At 40.3% G+C, this 21884-nt stretch overlaps 2 protein-coding genes across 2 annotated transcripts in view; one reads left to right on the forward strand and one right to left on the reverse strand.

Annotated features, from left to right (window-relative positions):
* hoxd12a (homeobox D12a) overlaps positions 1–18773 on the forward strand; it is a 24784-nt gene extending 6011 nt beyond the window's left edge. Inside the window, exons 2-3 of the mRNA XM_085766022.1 lie at positions 16229–16886; positions 17342–18773. Coding sequence (XP_085622148.1) covers positions 16229–16886; positions 17342–17580 — 897 coding nt within the window. The 3' untranslated portion in view covers positions 17581–18773. The remainder of the gene's footprint in view (positions 1–16228; positions 16887–17341) is intronic.
* Positions 2792–5090, reverse strand: evx2 (even-skipped homeobox 2). The gene is made up of 3 exons (XM_085765031.1): positions 4697–5090; positions 4076–4308; positions 2792–3512 (listed from the first exon to the last, which is right to left on the reverse strand). The coding sequence occupies exons 1-3, from the start codon at positions 5088–5090 to the stop codon at positions 2895–2897; spliced, it is 1245 nt and encodes a 414-aa protein (XP_085621157.1). The 3' UTR covers positions 2792–2894.
* Positions 18774–21884: the final 3111 nt, after the last annotated feature.

Consider the following 21884-nt stretch of genomic DNA (forward strand, 5'->3'; position numbering starts at 1 on the left):
TAGTTTTCATGTCGTTTCTATAAAATCCTCAATTTACAACAAGCAGTTCAATTACCCTGAAAATACAGTCAATTAAATAGGGGTGATTGGACAGTAGGGGCAGGATCATCGATCTTTGCATTTCTATCTCGCTGGTGGACATTTAATTTGGTTTTTCTATTAGCACCGAAATAAAGAAAATATAAAATTATATTAAACAACCCAAAGATTTATTTTCTTGTCAAAAACCATTCAGCGAAGGTGACAGACAGTCTTCTGCATTATGATGAATTCTTTCTTTCTTTTTTTTCAGTCTTGCACATTGGATACAAAACTAATCGTGTTATTGTGGGCAGTGTTTTTCTGGCCTCTGTCTTTTCCTTTTTACACCTCCATCTATCTCGGTGCCTTTTGTTGTATGGGTTGCAACCCTCGCTTTAGTAAAGAGCAAGGAAACATGGTGATACATCATGCCCCATATTTGCTGCCCTAATCCTATTTCTTTTAATGGGAACGTTCAAAAAAGCAACTTATCTTAAAGTCCCCTGGGGGCATTCATGGTGTAGGCTATATTTTAACCAAGTGCAATTAACGACAGTATCAGCTTGTATCATTTAGAGGTAATGTAAAAATAATGGTAAATTATAGGGCCGGGATGACCCGTGATGGCAGGCCTCATATTCCCTGTAGCTTTCCATGTATTTTTGTATTAGACCGTGTTTCCTATAGTGGTGTCACAGCACTTACAAACATCAGATGTCTTCATTGTCGTTGAAAAATAATTAATATATTTACCTACGCAATAGATAGGGAAATGGCTGTATGAAGTTATATACAGGTATATAGGCTACTAGAATTAGGTTTGCTTTCTGCTGTAACATGTGACACGAAATTCAAATTAGGATTTTTAGTGTTTGTGTCATTTATGTAAAGAAGCGAAATTGTGTAAACATTTTTTTTATTTATTTTCCAAGAACAAACACGATCAATAAATAACATGATTTACATTTCATATTGCACATTTTTTTTTCAAGTTAAAATATTTAAATTCATACAGTCATTGATATTTTAAATACAGAGATATAGAGTTATAACAGAGACTCTAGGGACAAAGGCCAATGCCATTTTCATCATTTTAAATTTCAGTGCTCGTTTATCAGCCCTTCTTTTTTTAAAGCCTCCTTTTTTTGAGTGGACCGTAAAGAAATGTTCTTCATCTCCATAATTCAGTTTTAATTTTTGCACGAAATATTAGATTATGAATTTGGCCCCACTGGTTGGAGTTGACAGGCCAGTGTTTGTAGGCTATCGTGATAGTCCTACTGGCGTGTACTTTTTCAGTGTTTTAACATTAAAAAAGGAAAAGGAAAAAAAAAACATTCAGCAAGTCACACAAAATAAATAAATAATTATTATAATAAAAAATGTGTTTAAAAATAGCCTACCATCCACAGTTCATGAAGCTTTTTTTTCCTCATCCAGGGCGATCAATAATTCAGTTTTCAGCTATCAGTAGGACTATCCATGATATTTTTGCAAAATATTTCACGATTTACAGTTTCACATGTTTTATAATTAACATATTGGTGATGTCCCAACAGGAACGAATAAAATAGCACATAGCCATTTTTACAGGCGCGGACAGTTTGGAGAGCCAGACTATTTAATCTGAACTTTTCGCCTTACTCAGTCCCGTCACTGTGTGTGCTGAGTGGAGAGGTCCTATAGGGACTACATACCTATATGAAAATACTGGATTTGATATAATGAGCTTCTGCAATGGAAATAAAAGGAGGAGCGTGTGTGTGTCGAGGTATTTCCCATTATCAGCAAACTAAAAAAAAAAAAAAAATGAGGGAGGCTCTTTATAGGCTGCTTTGGATGTATAATATTTTTCAACCCTTCATGTGTCAAATATTATCTTTTATACAGTGCATTGTCTGTAGCAGGACTGTCGCTTTGTTCCAGGTCTTTTGTATGTCTAATGACTTCCCTCCGCGGGTTGTTAGCACTTGACAGCGGGTCTCAAAACGAGGAACTTTCTTACAGTCGTGTATTCAAAGGAGCTCCATCTAGGAACATGATTGGCAATTTTTGTCATGATCCTCTCATTATTAACATAAAAATTGACACCAAAGACGCGCTGCAAAATTATATGCACCTTTCAAGCTGATTAGGGGTGTCCCCACAGAGCAGAGGCTGGGGTGTTGGAGAAGCTATTGCTGCCAAAAATCTCAGTCTATTAGGGCTAGTGAAGAAAGATATGGTGCTGGGCAGAGGAGCAGGAGCCTTCTGCTGTATGGCCTGTCTAAATTTAGAGGGAATAATTAGCTCACGTTTGTGTTTTTTAAAACCAGAGGAGTCGACATATAGCCAGGCTGGATTTGTCAAGTTAGATATTGGGGGTTTGAGCCGCAGAAATATGAAGTGTGACCCAATCTCAGATTCTTTGTGAGAATTTTGAATTTGTAGAAACAATCCATCCACCTGAAATTGCCTTTCAATATAAACATGGGGACAGAGAGAGGTATGGGGGGGACAGTGTTGTTGTTGTTGTTGTTGTTGTTGTTGTTGTTGTTGTTGTTGTTGTTGTTTTCTTTTCCAAATATGCAAGTCAAACCAGCACAGTCCATAAAAAATGGTCTATACTGGCACAAACACAAGGGCACGAGCCTTTAGAAAAGTCTGTTTTGTAATTTGAGAAGAAAAAAAATTGCTGTTCATGTGTTTTGCGATATAAAGAGTTTTTGGGGGAGGAATCATCAGACTTTTAGAAATTAATTTATATGATTACAGTGATGTGTAAGAAAGGAATGCTTTACCCAAGTGTGGATTTTAAAGTACAGGCCTATCCCCTAAAGTAGGACTAGAGCAAACATAAGAAACGGTGGTGTGTAGGCTTTTGTTGTGATGAGTTATCTGTTAAGTGAAGTTTCTTCTCGTTGGTCTGGTGACGGGACTGAGGTCTTGCTGAGAACAGCAGCAGAATACGGCAAAAATCCACTCTCGGATCGCTGGCCCGCAGCTGTGCAGGTAAAGTCAGCGCTGGCGCTCCGGGAGCCCTGCAGCGCGCTGGCCGCCTGGCTGCTGTGGCAGCTCAGACACGAGCACGGCCCCGCGGCGGACGGCGCGCTCACCGCCGCTGCCGCCGCTGCAGCCGCCGCGGCCGCCGACGCCGCCGCGGAGCTGTTGAGGCCTGCGGGCGACTGGTAGAGTCCCGGGTGCCTGAAGCTGCAGAGGAGCTCCGGCCGTGAGTACGGGTGGGAGAGCGCTCGGAAGGTATCGAGGGGGCGGATGGAAGTGGCGAAAGGTGACGAGGCGGCGCCGGTGGCGGCGGCGGCCGCTGCTGCTGCCGTGACGCCGACGTGCGGGTAGTAATGCAGAGGCATGTGCGAGTGGAAAGGGTAAGGTAGGCTTCCTGTAGCTGCCGCGTGCGTCATCATGTAAGTGTAGAAGCTGGGGTCTGCTGGATGAGGCCAGGACATCGCCAAACGCTGCCTTTTATCCTTCATCCGCCTGTTCTGGAACCACACCTGCACACAGTCAAAACAAGGCCCATATTGAAGCTGCCATGTTGTTGCAGGCTCTACACAGTCCTGGAGAGGCTCAGTCTGCTCTGCTCTGCTCTGCTCTGCTCTGCTCAGACACCGACTGCTGCACTCACTCACAATATTCCTTATAATAACCATTGCACGTAAAAAGAAAAAAACCCAAGCTGCTCTCCTCTGCTTCTGGAGTTACAGTCACTAAAATAGTCACTGGAATATTTAGCAATTTTTGAAGTAAATTGTTTTTGTAAGTAAGTTATTAATTAACCTAACTGTTGAATTGATTAACATCCAATGGCATCATGATGCAAAAGCGTAATTTTGTGCACAAGATAAAATCAAAACATCACACTGCATCACAGAAGAAATGGTCAACGAGACTATATTTTCAGAGAAGTGCATTTTATCAGGTGTTTTTTTTTTTTTTTAAATGCTCCATCGTTTCGTTCTCAGCACAAACCCATGCACACAGCAGCAACACACAACCACACACAACACAACACAACACAACACACACAAGGAATAATGAAGATTAATCTGGGCTCTACCTTAATTGTAGTCTCGGGTAGATTCAGCGCTGCGGCTAGTTCACATCTTCGCGGCCTGGAAACGTAATTTTCCCTGTAAAACTCCTTTTCCAGGCGTCCGATCTGTTCTCTGGTGAAAGCAGTCCGATACCTCCTGACCTGGTCGCTGTTTGAATTGTTTGATCCTCCCGAATTACCGTTCATGTTGGAGAGGGAGTTTGAGCTCGCGTTTGAAGATCCAGAGTCTGAAAAACCTGTAAAAATAGAACAACAAATGTTGATAATATAGAAATAATACAGATTGGAGTGTCGGCCTGCAGCAGCTACATTTACAACAGCCTGGTGTGAACAATAATAAAACAGAAAATAAAGCTCAAGTAAAATTTCAGTCGAGATAAATATTTTTGATTTGATAGGCTAATCAAATATATTATTATATGTATCAATAGCCTATATTACGAGAATAATCCTAATAATATAAAAATTGTGTTTGATAATAATAATAATTCTTAATGTCTATCTTATTTCTGTTTTTAGATGACAATAAGAAACCTAATAATAGTCGTAATTATAATAACAATTTAAAAAAATCAAAATATTAAAATAAAAAGTGAAATTCGTAGCAAAATGAAATCCTCCTACCTTTGTTGTTTTCCTTGTGTTGGCTCGGGGAGCGGTGCGAGGGGCAGCCCACCTCCACATCACTGTTGATGTCTGATTCTTGCGAAACTTCGGAGTAAAGGCTCATTTTCTTCCTGCTTTCCGACGATGAAATTTCCGCCGAGGAGGTATTGTCGCTGCCGTGGTGCGTGCCGAAAATACTGTCAATTTCAAACTTGCCCTTAGTCGGAATGTCCCCAAGATTTCCATGGAGAGACGCCGAAGTTATTCTCGGGCTCAGCCGTCCGCTGTGCTGAGAGTTTTCCAGGGCCTCCAGCACTGAATTTCCAGGCGTGTCTGCGAGCCTCTTCCCTGCGACGGGACTGTGCAGACCTCTCTCCATCAATATCATCTCTTTTCTTATCCTCTCCATCATTAAGCTTGGTGCAAGGCGAGGAGGAAGAAGGAAGGAGGAGGAAAAAAAAGGGAAAGAACAACACGCGCGCGCACACACAACCCAACACTTGTCCAGGGGGCTGGAGGAGCACCAATGAGTTGTGTCGGGAGCTAAATCCACATGCAACTCAGCAACTGTCTCTAAATAACTGACTCTAAACCTTTTTATAAAGCAAGACGCCAAAATGAAAGAATCTGAATGCAATCGACGAGCGACTGCTCAGAATGAGCCGAGCATCCTCTTCCTCCACCACCAGCAGCAGCAAAAAATGTCATTCATCAAAAGTGGCTGCTGTTCGTTGTTAAAATGCTCGGCTGACGTTGCTCCAATGATCATTTATTGTAACAGGTTTATAAGCAAATAAATAGGAGAGGGCTGTCACTTGATGATGGAGGCGGCCTTCGGTCAGACGAATAATATCCAAGTGGAGAGGAAGAGAGGAGTGAGGCGCGAGGCGCTTGTCCCTGGGTTGATCTGAGTCTGTTTTAGATTGCTCTTGGGTTTGGCCTCTTGGGTGAAATTGACAGTCTGATTAATAAAATGAGCGCTGCAGCATTTCCCTCTTCATTTAGGAATATTATTATGCTTTGATTCTCTATTGTTTCCCCTCCTCTCTCTTCGCCCTCCCCTCTCTTAATCTTTCTTTTATTTATTTATTCCTCTTATTTATTTTTTATGCCATTTCTGCGACTTTATATCAGTGATGTGAATTGCATTAACATCAACGTGTAAGTTTATGATGAGAGATTAAATGTGTTAATATACATGTATATAGACAGAGATTTTGTAGTGCATTTTCTGTTTTTGTTATTTCTTTTCTTTTTTTTTTAAAGATTAGTTCCACTCAGGTCTTTATTCGTCAAAGACACATTATGATGTGGTGATAATGCCTACATTATCACACACTTCCAGACAACACAGCACAGTTGTGTGTCCTTATAAGGGGCTTGTTTTTAAAGATATTCTTCTTTTTGAGAGTCACCATGTTTTTAAGATGTAAACAATGATTTGTCCCTGCTGTAATTTATGAAATCGCGCTTATTTCCTGTCTGCTACTGTGACTCTGACGTTGATTTTTTTTTCTTTTTTACGAATTACTCTCGTTTTAGAGCTTAGACTTTAATATTTAACATTTTTCTAAACACAGTTTTGTGTCTGACATTTGAAACGAGCATGACAACATCAGCCCTCCTCAGCTGTGTGTCAGTCTCTGTGCCAAACCCTCACTCAGCTGCATTGTGTTGTGAGCATTTATCAGAGATACCTGGTAGGCTACATGTATGCTGCAGATGAGTTCTACCGGAGACCCGATATGTAAAGACATAACACCCATGCATGGACTTCTGCTTTCTCCATGTGAAATGACTGTTTAAGGCGCCATCAAGAGTTTCCTCTGTGCATCCTCTGGCGCCCCCTGCAGGCTTTAATATAAACTGCTGTCGCTTGTATTGGCAGTTGAGTGGCTGTTGTGGCCTTTTTTTTTTCCTTTTTTTTTTTTACCTGATGTCCTGACTTGTGTCTGACCCTAGCAGTCTAGGAACATCTCTACTGCCATGTGTTCACGTTTTTCCATAAAGAGATAGCTGATAAAATAGATGTTTTTAATGAGGCTACTGAAAAACAACTTAAGAGGAGCTACAAGCTGCTGCAGAGCCAAAGGTTTTGCAGCACTATGGGGTTCATACCAGAACAAATACAGAATAGAAGAGCACACATTTTGACTTAAAGTTTAATAATGTAACACTTCATGTAGCTTATTATAACATCTCAGCTCACTCTGTTATTGTCTTTAAACTTGATGTATACTAATGCTCTTTTAATGAGGAGAAGCTTGTTTTACAACCTTTATACTAAATAATACTGAAGTCAGTTGCACTCATCACTTTTTCTTTCTTTCTTTTTTAAATAAAAAACAAAACATTATAGCTACTCACAAGACACTGTAGGCATTCTCCTCCAAGAACTTTTAGAATTTGCATTTAATATAATTAGATCATTTGCATACATGAAGGGGATTAATTGTGCAGCTGATGTGTTTTTCTGAGCCTCCTGTTGAAGGATAATCTTACACTGCATGTGTTTCTGGGTTGTATAATCTCAGACTTTTGGTGATCTGTCTTTGACTTTTGCATCATGATATGGTTCAGATATTATTTTTCTGTTCAGCTCTTTTCTTGGCCAACAGATATAATGCAGAAGAAATACATAAAGTTTGTTAAATCATTTTATCTTTGTTTGGCAGCTTTGTTTCAGTTTTTTTTAACAGTATGAGCACCTTATCTTTTGTTTGACAACTGGGTGTCTTAAGTCATTGTCGATTATTGGATATTGTTCATGTTTGGTTTTTCTTTTTTTTCTACTTTTCCACAGACTTTTCTTTTTTTTGTGCTGAGGAAATGTAGACATGTCACAGTTGGAAATTAAGGTGTGAATAATAACTAACTGACGAATTTTGTTTGCCTGGTTCAGTTTCATGGCTGTGACACTTGAACACAACACAGCCTCTGTTGATCTTAGTATTACACCTGTAGTTGTACAGTGAGTCAGTATAACTGCTGTGGGTGTGTTGGTGTCAGGAGACGGCACCAGTTGGTTGAAGGTTGGCTGTCTCGGGCTCAGGTGATGGAGTGGGTTGTGTACTGATCAGAGGGTCGGTGGTTCGATTCCTCACCTCCTGCTGAAGTTCTGTTGGGCAAGACACTGAACCCCAAATTGCCCCATGCAGTCTCTTGAATGACAGCCTCTGTCGTTCTTTTGCTGCTGTTTCTGAGGCGTTTCATGTACCTCCAGCTGTTGTTCAGAGGCTGAGTCAGGGCACAGATGTGTCACTTATGCTCCTCAGTTAACGTGTGCAGTTGCACTGATGAACAACAGTGCGTTGAATGGCATTAAGAACAGGTTGTGTCTGCTGGTGTGAACCTGTAGTGTGACGGGGCAAAGTTTCTGGGGTTATTTTCAAATGACAAATCTCTCACTCATAAGGCCACAGACTGAAACTGATAAAGTGGAGGGAGAAAAAGTAAAGTCATAGAGTTTACAGCCATCATTTGTTACATTATTTAACCTCTTTGTGCATTTCCTTGTGGTAGTAACTTATTAAAGCCATGTGCTGAAAACTGCAAGGGCCATTGTTGGTCATAAAGGTGTTTTTAATTATTGTGACGTTTGATAAGAATGCAAAATATATTAAACACTTTATTCTGTATCTGTAAACCACATGTAAAAAACACCAGGATCTAAGAAATTTTCAAAAATAAAGTGCACATACAAAGGATAAATATGCATATTGTTTCATTTATTTTTTTTCTATTTAAGTACAACACACTTAAAGCATTAAAACATAAGTCTTAAATAGTTATATCTTCCGAGGGCAATCACTTATATAGAGTATTTGGTCTGAAACACGGGTCTGTCAGTCACATGCTCTGCTGTAAGCTGAGGAGAAAACTTTCCTTGTATCCTACAACCTTTATCCAATGAGGAGAGAGAACGGCATGAAGGGCTGTGTGTGCAGCCAAGGGATGCGCGTGAATGTGGTGACGTAGGGACGAGGACCAATAGATCCATGACGAGGGCGGGGGCTGCTAACTCCATCGGCTGACAAGAAGTTAGCCAAAACGACCGGATCGCTTACTTCTGCTTTAATCAATATTTGGCAAATTTGTAGATCAATGACAGCAATAACATCAGTTTTTCTGATGGACATAAGCCATGCAAATCAGAGAGCAGCACTGATGCAATCCCTTCATAACATCATCCACTGTTTGATATTAATGTTGTTCCACACAGGTGAAACTCGCCTTTCTACCAGTGCATGTCCCTGATATTTATCTTATTTCAAAATAAATTATTATTGATATTCTTCAGTCTTTGTTGACATAAATTTAAAGATGACTATATGAAAACTAGAGGGGAAAAAAGATAATGTTAATATTTATTAAATATATTGAAATCTCACGTATTTCCTCACTTCCATCATTAGTAGATGAGCAGTTAATTTCTGATATCGCCTAAAATATCCAGTCAACAACCACAAAGATTTAGGTTAGTTAGCGAGTTCCTACCAGTCAGCTCCAGATAATGTTGTTGAGACCATAATTAAACCATGATTAGCTGTGGACTGATGAACATTATGATGCAAATAAGAAGTCTGACATCCAGTCCACACACTTCCTTCAGATGATTTTGAAGCAGCTACTTTCATTAATTAACAAGTGATGTGTTTCATACATTGATATGATAACAACCCAGTTTCAGGTCTTAATATGGAGATGTGGAGGAGACGAATCAAGGGAGCATCAGTTAGTGTTGGCGCACACATGATTATATGAAGTTAAACACTCACCAAGCACTTTATTAGGAACACCGTACTAATAATACTGAGTAGAGCCTCCCTTTGCTCTGAGGATAGCTGCGTTTTTTTGTGGTGTGGGTTCAGTTGATATTCCTTTGAGATCATCTTCCATGTTGACATGACTACATCATTTAATATTTGAAGAGTTCATTTGCAAAAGCAGATAAGTGCCATTTGGAAAAAAATGAGCTGAGGCTTTGTAATTATTCTTTGCATAGTGTAGTTTTCAATAAAACTTTATTTTTTTGAGATATGTCTGTTTTGTTACATCTCAAAGTCACTCAACTTTGGTTTGACTGATATAACCTTATGTAAATAAAAAATAAAAAATAAAAAATGAAGATTCTAGAATTTTTTAAAAACTGAGTTATCTGCTTTTGCAAATGAACTCTTCATTTGTAAACTGCGTATTTACACTGCCAAGCTCCATCCTGAAGGTGTTCCACTGGATTCACATCTAGTCACTAGATCTAGCTGCTTTTGAACATGGTGCATTGAAGTGGGGAAAAAAAAGCCACACCATCACCACCAGCCAGGACTGTTTACACAGCGCAAGTTAGATCCATGAATTCACGCCGTTGACCCAACCATCTGCTGCCTCAGCAGAAATCCAGATTCAACAGCACACCAGTCTACGTTCCTGTGGTCAACTGTTGAGTGTCTGTTCTCACTGTGGCCTCAGATTTCTGCTCTTGGCCGCCAGGGAGTGGAGCCCGACATGTAGCGTCCGCCCTAAGGGTCAACATGTTGTTAAGTCTGGGATGCGTTTGTCGTAAAGGACCATTATCTGAATTGCTGTAGCCTATACCGTAAGCAGGTGTAAAGCTGTTCCTAATAAAGTACTTGGCGCGGGTGGATCCCACTGTTAACAATGTATGCAGCAGAGGCAGCAGCTGGGGATTTGGCACGAGCTGCCAGGAGCAGCGTAGGAGGGAATTCATCCTCTGCTGCAGCGAGGATTTCTAACTTCAAATCAGAGATGAGGTAGAGACACTGGAAGCACAGCAAAGAGAGAAAAGTCAAAACTGTCTGGTAAACATACTTGGTTGTAATGTTTTTCCCTTGTCCCTCGATCCCTTGACTCACGATCACTTTGAAGTTAGACTCCACCCTCCTCAAAAGAGGGAAGAAAAATACATGTGAGCAGTTTCTTTACAATCAACAGCTGCCCCAGACAGAAAGAAATAAACAAAGACAGAGATGAGACCTGAGCTGCAGTCTGAATGAAAAACATGAGTAGCTCTGGGGAGGTTTCATCTTTCTCATGCAATGTATGTTTACTCCAAAAAGAAAAAAAGAGAAAATCACCTGAAAACAGACTGAAGACGTGTCCTTATGCTTTGGAACGATTCACAGGCCAAAGAGGTTTGCAACACTTTGTATCATCAGTTCTTTTCATATTGAGCATCTGCTTACTTCAAAAAAGCCTATACAACTTTTACTTATACGTCGCCTACACATTTTGTCTTGTGCCTCCTGCTGATGATGGTTTCCAGATTATGTCCAATGTGCTGAAGTGGTGTTTACTGGAGTCTGGGGGCCATGTGCAGGCCTGTACCTCTGATCCCAATCCCAATCACACCATTGTATCTGTGTTCAGTGCTGTTGCATTTTTATTATGCTATTTGGCCTTTGTCTGCCAGTGGGCTTTTCATTCCTTAACTGAGAGCGCCATCTAGTGGAGCCTTCCGGTGAATGCAAACCACTGAGCAACAGTTTGAAAAACACTTTTTTACACAACCTTTAATACAACAAGAACAGCACAGAGTTGCAACTTACCATTGCAACACTGAGTAAGATTCACAAGCATCTCAAAGTTGATGCATTTTATTGTTGTTCTAACTTCTCTAGGCAATTGAATCAAGTTAACTGGACTTAGTTTTTTTTTGTCTTGAAGATGCTTCGCCCCTTATCCAAATGGCTTCATTCAAATTAGATGCCTTGGACCTGGACAAATGAGAATTTGTACAGACTTGTAATTTAATTTGATAAAGCAGCTATAGAAAAACAAGGCTGTGCTGAAGCTGTATGAATTTAATATTCAAAGGATCCGTGGTAAAAGTTGCAGAGACAGAAATGATGCTCCGAAGACGCTGCTCTTTAGTCATTACAATAATAAAATGAGAGCGATGTTTCAAAATATAATAGCAGGGTTGTGTGTTTTCCAGTCTCTTTGTAATCTCTTTACTTTAACAGATTTCTTTTTCTCTTTTCTCTGATTTTGTCATTGATTATCTGTTTATTCATTATTTTGAATAAGGAGAAATAACTTTAGTGGGAAGAGGCTTTATTCAGTTGTAGCTGATACGGCGCGTTAATCTCCGTGCATCACTTTACTCTCGTGGTGAAAATAAAAGTAGCTAATACGTATAGGCCTACGTCAGTAGAAAAAGCCTATGTGAGTATAGTTTTTTATATTTTTATGGCACTGATTCCGAGTTAAACAGAAAAGGTTAACTTATTTGTAATTCTTAATTTTAAGCTCCACTGTTCATTATTGGCTTTTACACACACGCAAAATGTGTGAACTTTAATCACAAAATGTTAACGCTGTGCGTTTGGATTATTGGAGGTTAACGTGAGCCTGGTTTTAATTTGACCCTATTTTATTTTATTTTATATAGCCTATATATGTATTTTAATAAACTCATAAGGCATTATTTCCAAATACAACCTCACGGACAGTGTATTAAGTCTGGCTTAGTTGTCGTTATAGTTTTTGTCTAAAGGACTAGGCCCATTAACATTTTGACGATTTTGAGGTGAATATAGATTCAGTTATAGCTTGCTCTATAAAGCAGATATTTTTTATTTTGTCCCTCCAGTCTCACCTTTTTTTTTTCTTGCCCATGCATTATGACAAATCAAATGTTTATATTAAGCCCAGTTTCTGGTCATGTAAGGAGGTGGACAGGGCAGAAATGAGGGCAGGACAGTGCAGTGGACAAACATTCAAAGTTAGTTTGAACTTGTTTTTCGTAGACCTCGGTCAACATGACGTAATGTAGGCCCAGACATGACTATATGAAGTAACAAGAACTTTGGGAAACCATACAAATGCTGAAGAACTCTTTATAGGCTAATATTCAAATTAAATGACTGCGTTTTAATTATTTTTTTTTACAAATGTGAGGCTGCAAAACCAGCACTTTTTCCTCAGGTAGATGAATTACTCTCTTTTTAATTCTCTGTCCATAGCTACGCACCTGATTTCTACCGACAAAGAGAATCCGTTTCGATGCCGTCGTTCACTGTCTGCCTTCTTCAGACAAACAACCGTTTTAAGAAATGAAACTGATGAAAGAAAAAAACATCCTCCAGAGGACCGGTTTCGGTTCGGCTCTTACCTGAAAGCTCCCACTTTCCTCCCCGTGTTCCCTCGGCGCCAAATGGACCTGAGCACACAGACCCCAGAAAAATCATCATCACATTATCTACCTCCCTTTCACCAAATGAAACCTGTCCACACTTCACAGCAGCATGGTGGATAAACCTAACTGCATCCTGTGACAAACCTCCACACTTCCACTTCCACTCACTCACTCACTCATCTGGTCAGATTTCAACACTTCCACGCAGGATTGTAAGGCAGCGTTTTCTCAGCCCAAAGAACTTGAACGAGGGAAGCAGCAAGTTTATTACCAAGGACAATAGACGGCGGATAGCTGCCTTCAAAGGCCCTGGGAAAGCAGACAGACAGACTGCTGCTCCTTAATTTGGCTCCTGACACCCTCAGTGGACGGAGAGAGGAGCAGTAAATGCCACTAAAACTTGTCTGTCTACACTTTTGAAGCGTGCAGCAACATATTTTAAAACTGGATTTCACAAATGTATAATTCTGCATTTATCGTCAAAGGCGAAAATTTGTTTTAGATCAAATTTAAGAGATGTTTTCCTTTGAGCAAACAGTTCAAAAATATCCAGCAGTGCAATGTACAAGACTCATTCTATCATCGAGATAAATGTGTTTATTTTCCGTCATCAGCAAGAAGGCTAATAATTCGTTTGTCGCGAGTTTTATCGATGGAAGGATTTTTTTTTCTTTTGAATTTAATTTATAATTCTCCCTCTTTAACTGTAGGTAATTTAACTGGATTTAGACATGTTGTTGTTATTATAGCCTATTATTAAGTGTCAAATACACCATACAAACTCTAGAATAACATCTAAACCTTTTCTTCTTGGGTTGTAAAGCAGATGACTAAACGAGTAGATCCAAAATAAAGTTTGATAAGTTTCCACTCTGTAGAAAATGTAGGTCGAGTTAGATGTGTAATATTATTTCTGTTTTTTTAAAATTTGTATTCATACCTTATTTATTATTATTCGTAGCTCGTCTCGGTAACCAAACACATTTCAGTTGAAAAAACTTGTGTAGCCTACTCATTTTCAATATATTGAATTTATAATAATTATCGCTTTTTTTTCCTGCTGTCATGTTTTTGTGTTTTTGTTTGTTTTTCAATTTAATGATTTGCAACAACATCTGTGTATTTTTTTTTGTAGCCCACTAGCCCTTGAATACAGATGTTGTTATAGTTCACAGCAGTTGTTGCCCACCTTACGATATGGCCCATTATTCATTCTCATTAATGAATTAATAAATGAATGAATTCACATGGCAGCAGTAAATCTGCATGGCTGAGTGATGCTGAAACCGCTGCTGATGTTTCACTGCAGGATTAAGATACTGACAAACAATGAGAGAGGGAGTAAGAACATCATGGCAGCAGGGGAGCGTATGTGAAGTTGCACTGCCACCTATTGGATTAGAGCCGCAACAGCACGTTTGACTGTTTTCATACAATGATACCTGAGAAACTTGTGTGGTTTAACCCCTAAACCTGTCAAATCTAAATCTCACTGAACTTTTTTTCCCCCTCCCTCAATGTGAAGTCTCCTCAGACTTTTTTCTCTTTGTCATAAATAGATAATAAGTTTGCGTTTGGACCTGGATGTGGTGAAGTCATAAGGTATGGCATTATTGAAAATCTGTGTTAGTTATCCATAATTATTTACATCCATGTTGGGGAAGGGGGGGTCACAGTCACGAGCACAGTCGGCCCTTAGATGGGCAACGTGCCCACTATACGTGGAGCCAAAACTGAAAACACAACTGCTTCAAGTCTTCAATGTCAGTGTATTTTATTTTTGAACACCCCAACACACACACACACACACACACACACACACACACACACACACACACACACACACACACACACACACACACACACACACACACACTTAATCCTGTCCGTGAGAAATTTCAGGGGACCAATGTGCGAGGCCACCACACACATTGTCTAATATAAACCGAGTCAAATTTCATGTGAGTAGGTAACCAGAATATTCCAGCAATATGAGGCTGTTATGATTGATCATAAAACACGCAGTTACACCCTTGACCAGTGTTAAATCCCCACAAGAGCAGTAGTGCTATTTATTTAAGAAAGTACTGAAAGTACTAGACTAGTGTTGGTAAAATAGACTTAGATTAGTAGTTTCAATATTTATCCAATGAATTTGACTGTAAAGGAGTGTAAACACGGAGCAGGAGGGGGCTCGTTATGGTTCATTTGCATTTTCGAGTGCAAACATTTGACTTGAGATTTCACAGCGGAGGATTTCTGCGTTTCTGGAGAGAAAATTGTTTCTTTTTTTTTTCTTTTCTTTTCTTTTTTTTTAAACAAGACGATACGAATCTAAATTGCACCAGGATGTTAAGATTATAGGTTAGAAACAACTTTAATATAAGAAACCTGCTTCCGTTGAGTTTAAATTTGAGGGAAGATCAAATTGTTCTGATAGTGAATCCATCCACACTGTGCGGAATTGTTTCCCCCTCTTTTTTTTCTTCTTTTTTTTTCAAAGGTCGATGTGCATCTCCTCGAAATGCGGATACGTTTCATTTCTACGTTTCCTCATATGTTGTGTTCAGTCCACAGCTCGGAGGCGAACGCGCATATAGGCCGCATTGTGTACAAGAGACACAGCGCAAGAAAAGCACCAGCTCCAGGGCCACAGTGTACTGGAGCTAATCTAATAACCTGCAGCGAAAAGTACAGTGGGGCCTCCCATGAATGTTATCTGTGTGAGGCTGATAATGTTGCATTGTTGAGATTGCGTGTGGGGCAAAAGGGGGATTTTTGACCACCGTGGACATGAATGTGTCCATGTGGTGATTTAATGCCACTGTAACAGTGTGTAGCCTTCGTGTTGTTTTAATAATTTCTGTTGCGCTTTGATGGAGTACGTGTGTGTGTCACTGATGGTAATCAATTACAAACCAAAGTCAAATATAATTCTCTGATGATTAGAGCTGTACCCTGGAGCCCAGTGGATGCAGCGCCTCGAGTCTCCCGTGGTGCATTTAAGGTCCTGTATTTACCCTTGTAGCCCACTATAAACTATATGGGTGAGTCTACAGAGTCACATTGTCATTCTTCAGGTCACAACACCAAAATAAAACCCCGTGCTCATGTTCTTTCAAAGGGAAGCTCCTGACACTGAAATGGATATCAGCCAAATATCCTGTATCCCTCTGACATTTTTTTTTCTCTCTTTTTGTGTAAATATAGAAAATCTACATGGATATTTGGGTTTTTAACTTGATCCTCCACCCACTTAATACCAAAATATTTCCTCATGGAGTATTTTTGCTTTGCAGTATTGGCAGCAAGGGTGGGGCGGAACAACATATTTTGCATATCACGTGACGCCGTATTAACAAATCAACAATTACCTTCCCTTTATTCTTCAGGAGTTGCTAAAACGCTTGCAAGAAGCGTTTGAGGGAAGCTCCATGGAAATGTGTGAGCGGAATCCTTTAAATCCTGGCTACGTTGGTTCTCTATTGAATTTCTCTCCACCTGAGTCGCTGTATTTCTCCAACTTGCGGGGTAATGGAGCCCACATACCCGGGCTGCATCAGATCCCTTACAACAGGAGAGAGGTGTGCACGCTCCCGTGGACTTCCTCAAGTTCGTGCACGTCTAGACCAGCAGCACCGCCACCCCAGAGCCGCGCCTTTGGCGGCTACTGTCCGCCGTTCCTGTCCAGTAACTCGGTGTCTGTAAACAGCAGCTCCTCCAGCAGCAGCGGCGGTGCTGCTGGTGCTGGCGGTGCTGGAGGTGGAGGCGGACACCACGTCAAGGCGCATTTGGAGGAGTCGGCTCGATGCTTCCAGGACACGGACCACAAGGCAGAAGAGTCCGGCAGGCAGGAGGAGGTTTACGCCGGGGAGCATGGGGCAGTGAGTGACCGCGGCTACTCGGAGCTGCACAGCCGCTCTCACAGCTCTGGAGCTCAGATCAACGCGGATTCATCAGGTCCACTGAGTGTGAACGGCACCAAACAGGAGCAGAACTGCTTCCAGCCTCCATCCACTAACACATGCTCCAGGACGACTTTTGCTGAAGGTTAAGTAGCCTATAAAATTGTTTCATACTTTCAACTATCTCCACAATTAATAACTATGCGATTATGATAAGAAATCATCATGATATCACAACGGGGATCTTATTAATAACTGCTTGTCTCATATTACCTCGTTATAATGGAGTAACCAATTTCTATTGGCTTCTAATGAGTTGCACTGAGACCTTTTGTGTGTGTGCAATCATGAGTTTAGTGTTTTTATAGTCAGTTCACATCTAAGATTTCAATGTATTGTCCTTACAGAAGCTATTGTTGATGGTAATGTGAATCTCCTATTTATAGACTGCACTATGCGTGCCTTCTTGCGCTGTAGTAGTATTAAACTATATATTTTTTGCTACATTCTCACTTCATATGAGCAGCAGGGTCTGTTATTTCCCTTCAGAGCGCATTACTGTTGCTGTATAAAACCTGTTTCCACCTCTGCTCCCTCCAGGTGCCCCATGGTGCTCGTCACAAGTGAGGACGCGCAAGAAGAGAAAGCCTTACTCGAAGCCACAGCTGGCTGAACTTGAGAATGAATTCATGATGAATGAATTCATCAACAGACAGAAACGCAAGGAGCTGTCAGACAGACTGGACCTGAGCGACCAACAAGTGAAAATATGGTTTCAGAACCGGAGGATGAAGAAGAAGCGGCTCATGATGCGCGAACAGGCTTTCTCCGCGTACTGATTGACCTTTGGACTTGATCATGACCAGCAGCGCACAGAACATGTTTGTTTGTGTGTTGAAGCCATGTATGAATGTGTTGCAGCACAGACACCATGAGCCCCCCTCGGTCTGTGGCACTGACTTGTTTCTGTAGCCTAAATACGCGTTAAAAAACCTTTGTATTCCTTTCGCACAATAGGCTACAGTTCTATCAAGTCTCCACCAGTGCAGTGATATTAATAGCAGGCTGATATAAATACATTGCAGATCAGGATACAGCAGATTTTTACCCAGCTGGTCATCTCTCTCTCTCTCTCTTCTCTCTCTCTCTCTCTCTCTCTCTCTCTCTCTCTCTCTGTCTCCCTCTTTGGCCGAGGCTCTCCAGACGCGCAGTAGGCCTCGACTCCTGCTGGGCCTTGGCGCGGTTAAAAAAATGAAACTGTACGCCTCATTCTTTCTCATCCAAGACAAGTGTGAGGCCTGTTTTACGCAGGATTATGGCTCTTTGTGTTTTTGTGCATTTTGCAAGAAGCCCTGTGCATGTAGTGCAAGGCCTGTTGTGGAAGCAAACAGTCAAGTTCATGTTTACGGACGAATAAAAACATTAAAGTCAGTATTTCAAGAATATATTATCACTGCATGTCTATTTCCTAATTGCCGTTATTTAGTTAAATACCACCCCCTCTCTCCCAAGTTATTGTAAGTCTGTTTTTTAAAAAAATGAGCACCCTTACATTATTTTTTGTCCTGTGTGGCCGCGGCCACATTCAAGTTCGGTCTGTGGAGCAGAACATTTGCGGCCCCTTTTTTTTTTAGTGGTTAGAAGGTGTTTACTTCAAATGTCTGTGAAACCAGTGGGTTTGTGAATGTGAAACTTTCCGGTTGTGTCAGTGAAAGCAACATTATAATTGTTGTGAATGAGGCTCCGAGAGGTTTTCATTTGTCAGACCTGGTTTTGTGTTCGTGCGGTCACACATGAAGCGTTTGCATTGGAGTCGCTCTTGTTTTGAAAATCTATTCTTTATAAATAAATACATACTTGGTGTATATTTAACCTCGGATTGGATTTATAAAAAATAAAAAAAGCATTCCGGAAAGCATGTTGTTGGTGAACATAAAAATGTGGATGAGACTCTTTACGCACGGACCAGAGGTCTTGTAAAGTTGCAACCTGAGGATGAATACATTTGTAAATAAAGCACATTTTAAATGACCTGCTGCCACGTTATTGTGAACCATGGGAGTGATTTTACATTTTTAAACAGGATTTTGAGGAGCATTTAACCGTGGATTTATACATGGCCAGTGTCATCCAGCAGCATCAGTCAGTCGCTAATTGATGATGATAACCTATAGGCTTGTTTATCTGTTCATAGGTCTGTATAAAATCTGACAACAGTCTGTATTTCTCCCCATCAAATCTTATTTGTTTTATTTTATTCTTTTTCCACGTAGAAGCCAAATGGATTTTTTTTTTTTTTTTTTTTTTAGAAAACTCTACGGTTGTGATTTCGGCGGCGGCGGCGGGAGGACACTACCTGTCCCTCCAAATTAAACGCCGTACTCCTCACTTTCTAAATGAACGCATTAATATGCATGAGGGGGAAGTATTTGTTGCATTTATGCCCAGACACTTTAATGACTTCCCGCTGCTCCTAATTTTTTAAAATGAAACACCCTGCTCTGTATTCAGATGTCTCTTTGGCAAAGATCTGCTTTAATCTTCATCACGCACATCAGAAAAAACAAATGAAATCAAAATGTTAAATAATACCTTGAGCAAAGAAAGGAGGGGGAAAAAAAGAGAGAATCAAGATTTTAATAATAAAACATCGCCTGCATTAGGAGAACTAGTTATGTCATAATCCTCCACTCTCGCTCTTAGCTCTAAATCCACCAGCAAATCCCTCAAACCAGCACTTTTACTGTTTATTTTGCCCCAAACGTTTAGCTTTACATTCGTGTATGATCTCAGATTAGGGTAACATGTGCCTTTCTAATGTCTCGCTTCCCTCCTCAGTGCAGATTCCTCCTCCCAGTTAAAGCATAACACAGCAGCAGCAGCTCACTCCCACTTACCAAGACCTCCACATGCCAGCTGGAGGTTACTGCGGCTGTGTGACCAAATGGATCTGGTGAAACTCAGAAGTCATAGTATATGTGACTTTTAATTTCACCCTGTGTGAGTGTGTGTGTGTGTGTAACTACACACATCGCATAAATTTAGAATGAGACGTATTTACTAGATTGGGTTTCTCTCTGTGCGTATTAGAAACCAGTTTGGTAATGCATGTGGTAGATGGATCATATCTAAGTGTTTAACTTTACGAAAGCACACTAAATGGTGACCAGACCACTTTAGTTTGCACATTGCGGTTTAGTATTGACAAAGTATAAAGCTGCAGGTCATAAGTGGTCAGAGATTGAAGCTGCAGTTATTAAATAGCCTAGTACCAACCACCAACAGGCTAATACACATGAAGCATTACAGGACAGTGGATCTATTAATGGTGCCTGCTATTGCATCACCATCAGGTCATCGTCACCTCATTGCTGTAGTAGATATTATGTTTCTGTAATATTGCAGTCGCATTAAAGGTTCATTTAAGTCATTATCTTTTTAAACCTGCACTGCAATAATTCGCGTCTCTCATTGGTCACTGGCACAGATCCGTTTTCTCAAAATTGTGGGCTTTTATTTTGTAGGAATTCTTTGGTAAAAATTAGATTTTTTTTTATTGTGAAAATCCTGTTTTTTGTTACGTTTTTTTAAAAATCTTACATTACATGTATAATCTACCCTGGTGGCTGCAGGCCCCTTGTTTTCCAGCCTTGTGTTCCTCTGCTTTTTCTCATCTTTTCAACTCCCCACCACACCATCTTTCACCTACTATTAGTTTTTATTGCTCTGGCTGTTGTTGAGCAGCTACACCGAGTTTTTCTCTGTGTGCAATTCGCAACGTTTTCCCCTCAGTATTTGTTGCTTTATTGCTTTACTGCCAAACTCAGCCAGACAGCGCCATGTACCAGCCCAGGCTCCTCCAACATAGTGGGGGCGCCAAAACAAAGTTAAGGTCAAGTTAGTATAGGCTTTACACTGCTATACTTCCAACAATATTACCACTAAGTTACTTCTTTATAAAGATATACAAAAGTAGTTCCCATAAGAGTCTGTTTCTCACACCAACAGGGACAGTTTTGAGGCGGTTTCTTGTATCGATTTGGTCAAATTACAGTGTTGAAGTTAATATTACGCACATAAAAGTGGCTCAGTAGCAACAGCAAAGTTTTATCTAAACCCAAAAGCACGCCTGCGATGTGAATCATCCCGTGCACTTTTTTTGTAGCGTGCATCTAATCATGATAATAATATAATAACAATAATAATAGTACCAATTCTAACAATAACTACTTGGCGTTAGTAATAAATAATTGGTTTTAGATTTGTCTTAAATCTATACACTTTAACAAATTAAGAGAATAAAAGCCACAAAGTGACAACGCAACAGGTCACATTAACTTTGTCTATTTATTTTATTTGTTTATTTGGATCCCCATTAGCCGTTACTCCCGCAACAGCTACTCTTCCTGGGGTCCATGTTAAAACATGCATATAAATCCAAATAACAATAATATTTTACATGAATTTCAACACTAATTTCTGAACTACACATGCTCACACACTCACACCCATTTGAAAGGTAAATAAACTAATCACTACTAGTATTAAAATCAAACGTTTGCAAAAAAGTAGTCAGTCTATTTATTTTTTTTATTTTTTACACTCTCAATCTTGTGTGTCGGTTTGGATCTTTTTTTTTTTTCTGTCCCAGTTCACGTGCCTCTAAGTGAAGGTGAAAATTCAAATACAAAGTCAGTGATGCGTGTGTTTTAGTTGTAACCGCCTGTGGACTTTCATGGCTGAAGAGGAAGAAAGGAGCTGATTTCTTTTTCTTCTCTTTTTTTAAACCCCCCCAATAACAATGAACCTCAGTCGCCTTTAAGCTTCTTCCACATTGCGTGTGGTGTGAACCCTAGAGTTTAAACTGGTTCTCTGTATTTCCACTGGAGGATCCCTCTGGTCACTGTCCACTATCTGCTCGGTTTAATGTGTCCTTTCCTTTTTCTATTCGGTTTAGGAATAAACGTAAAAAAAACAAAACAAAAAACATATACTCACGTATGTACAAACAACACATATTGGTGCAGGCTTTAGGAGAAGTGAGGTTTATCCGTTCAACAGAGTCTTGGCTCGGTTGAGCCCGCAGAGAGGGGAGGCCTGCTGAGCACTGCGGGCATGGCTGCTTGGCGCAATAAAAACGATT

This window comes from Trachurus japonicus, chromosome 21 (genome assembly GCF_045865225.1).
Source record: "Trachurus japonicus isolate A0001 chromosome 21, Traja_1.0".
NCBI lineage: Eukaryota > Metazoa > Chordata > Actinopteri > Carangiformes > Carangidae > Trachurus > Trachurus japonicus.

Coding starts and splice junctions, on each gene's coding strand:
- evx2 (XM_085765031.1), bottom strand. CDS start 5,090: ATGATGGAGAGGATAAGAAAAGAGATGATATTGATGGAGAGAGGTCTG. Junction 4,309..4,696: donor ACACAAGGAAAACAACAAAG/GTAGGAGGATTT, acceptor CTATTTTTACAG/GTTTTTCAGACTCTGGATCT. Junction 3,513..4,075: donor TACCCGAGACTACAATTAAG/GTAGAGCCCAGA, acceptor GACTGTGTGCAG/GTGTGGTTCCAGAACAGGCG.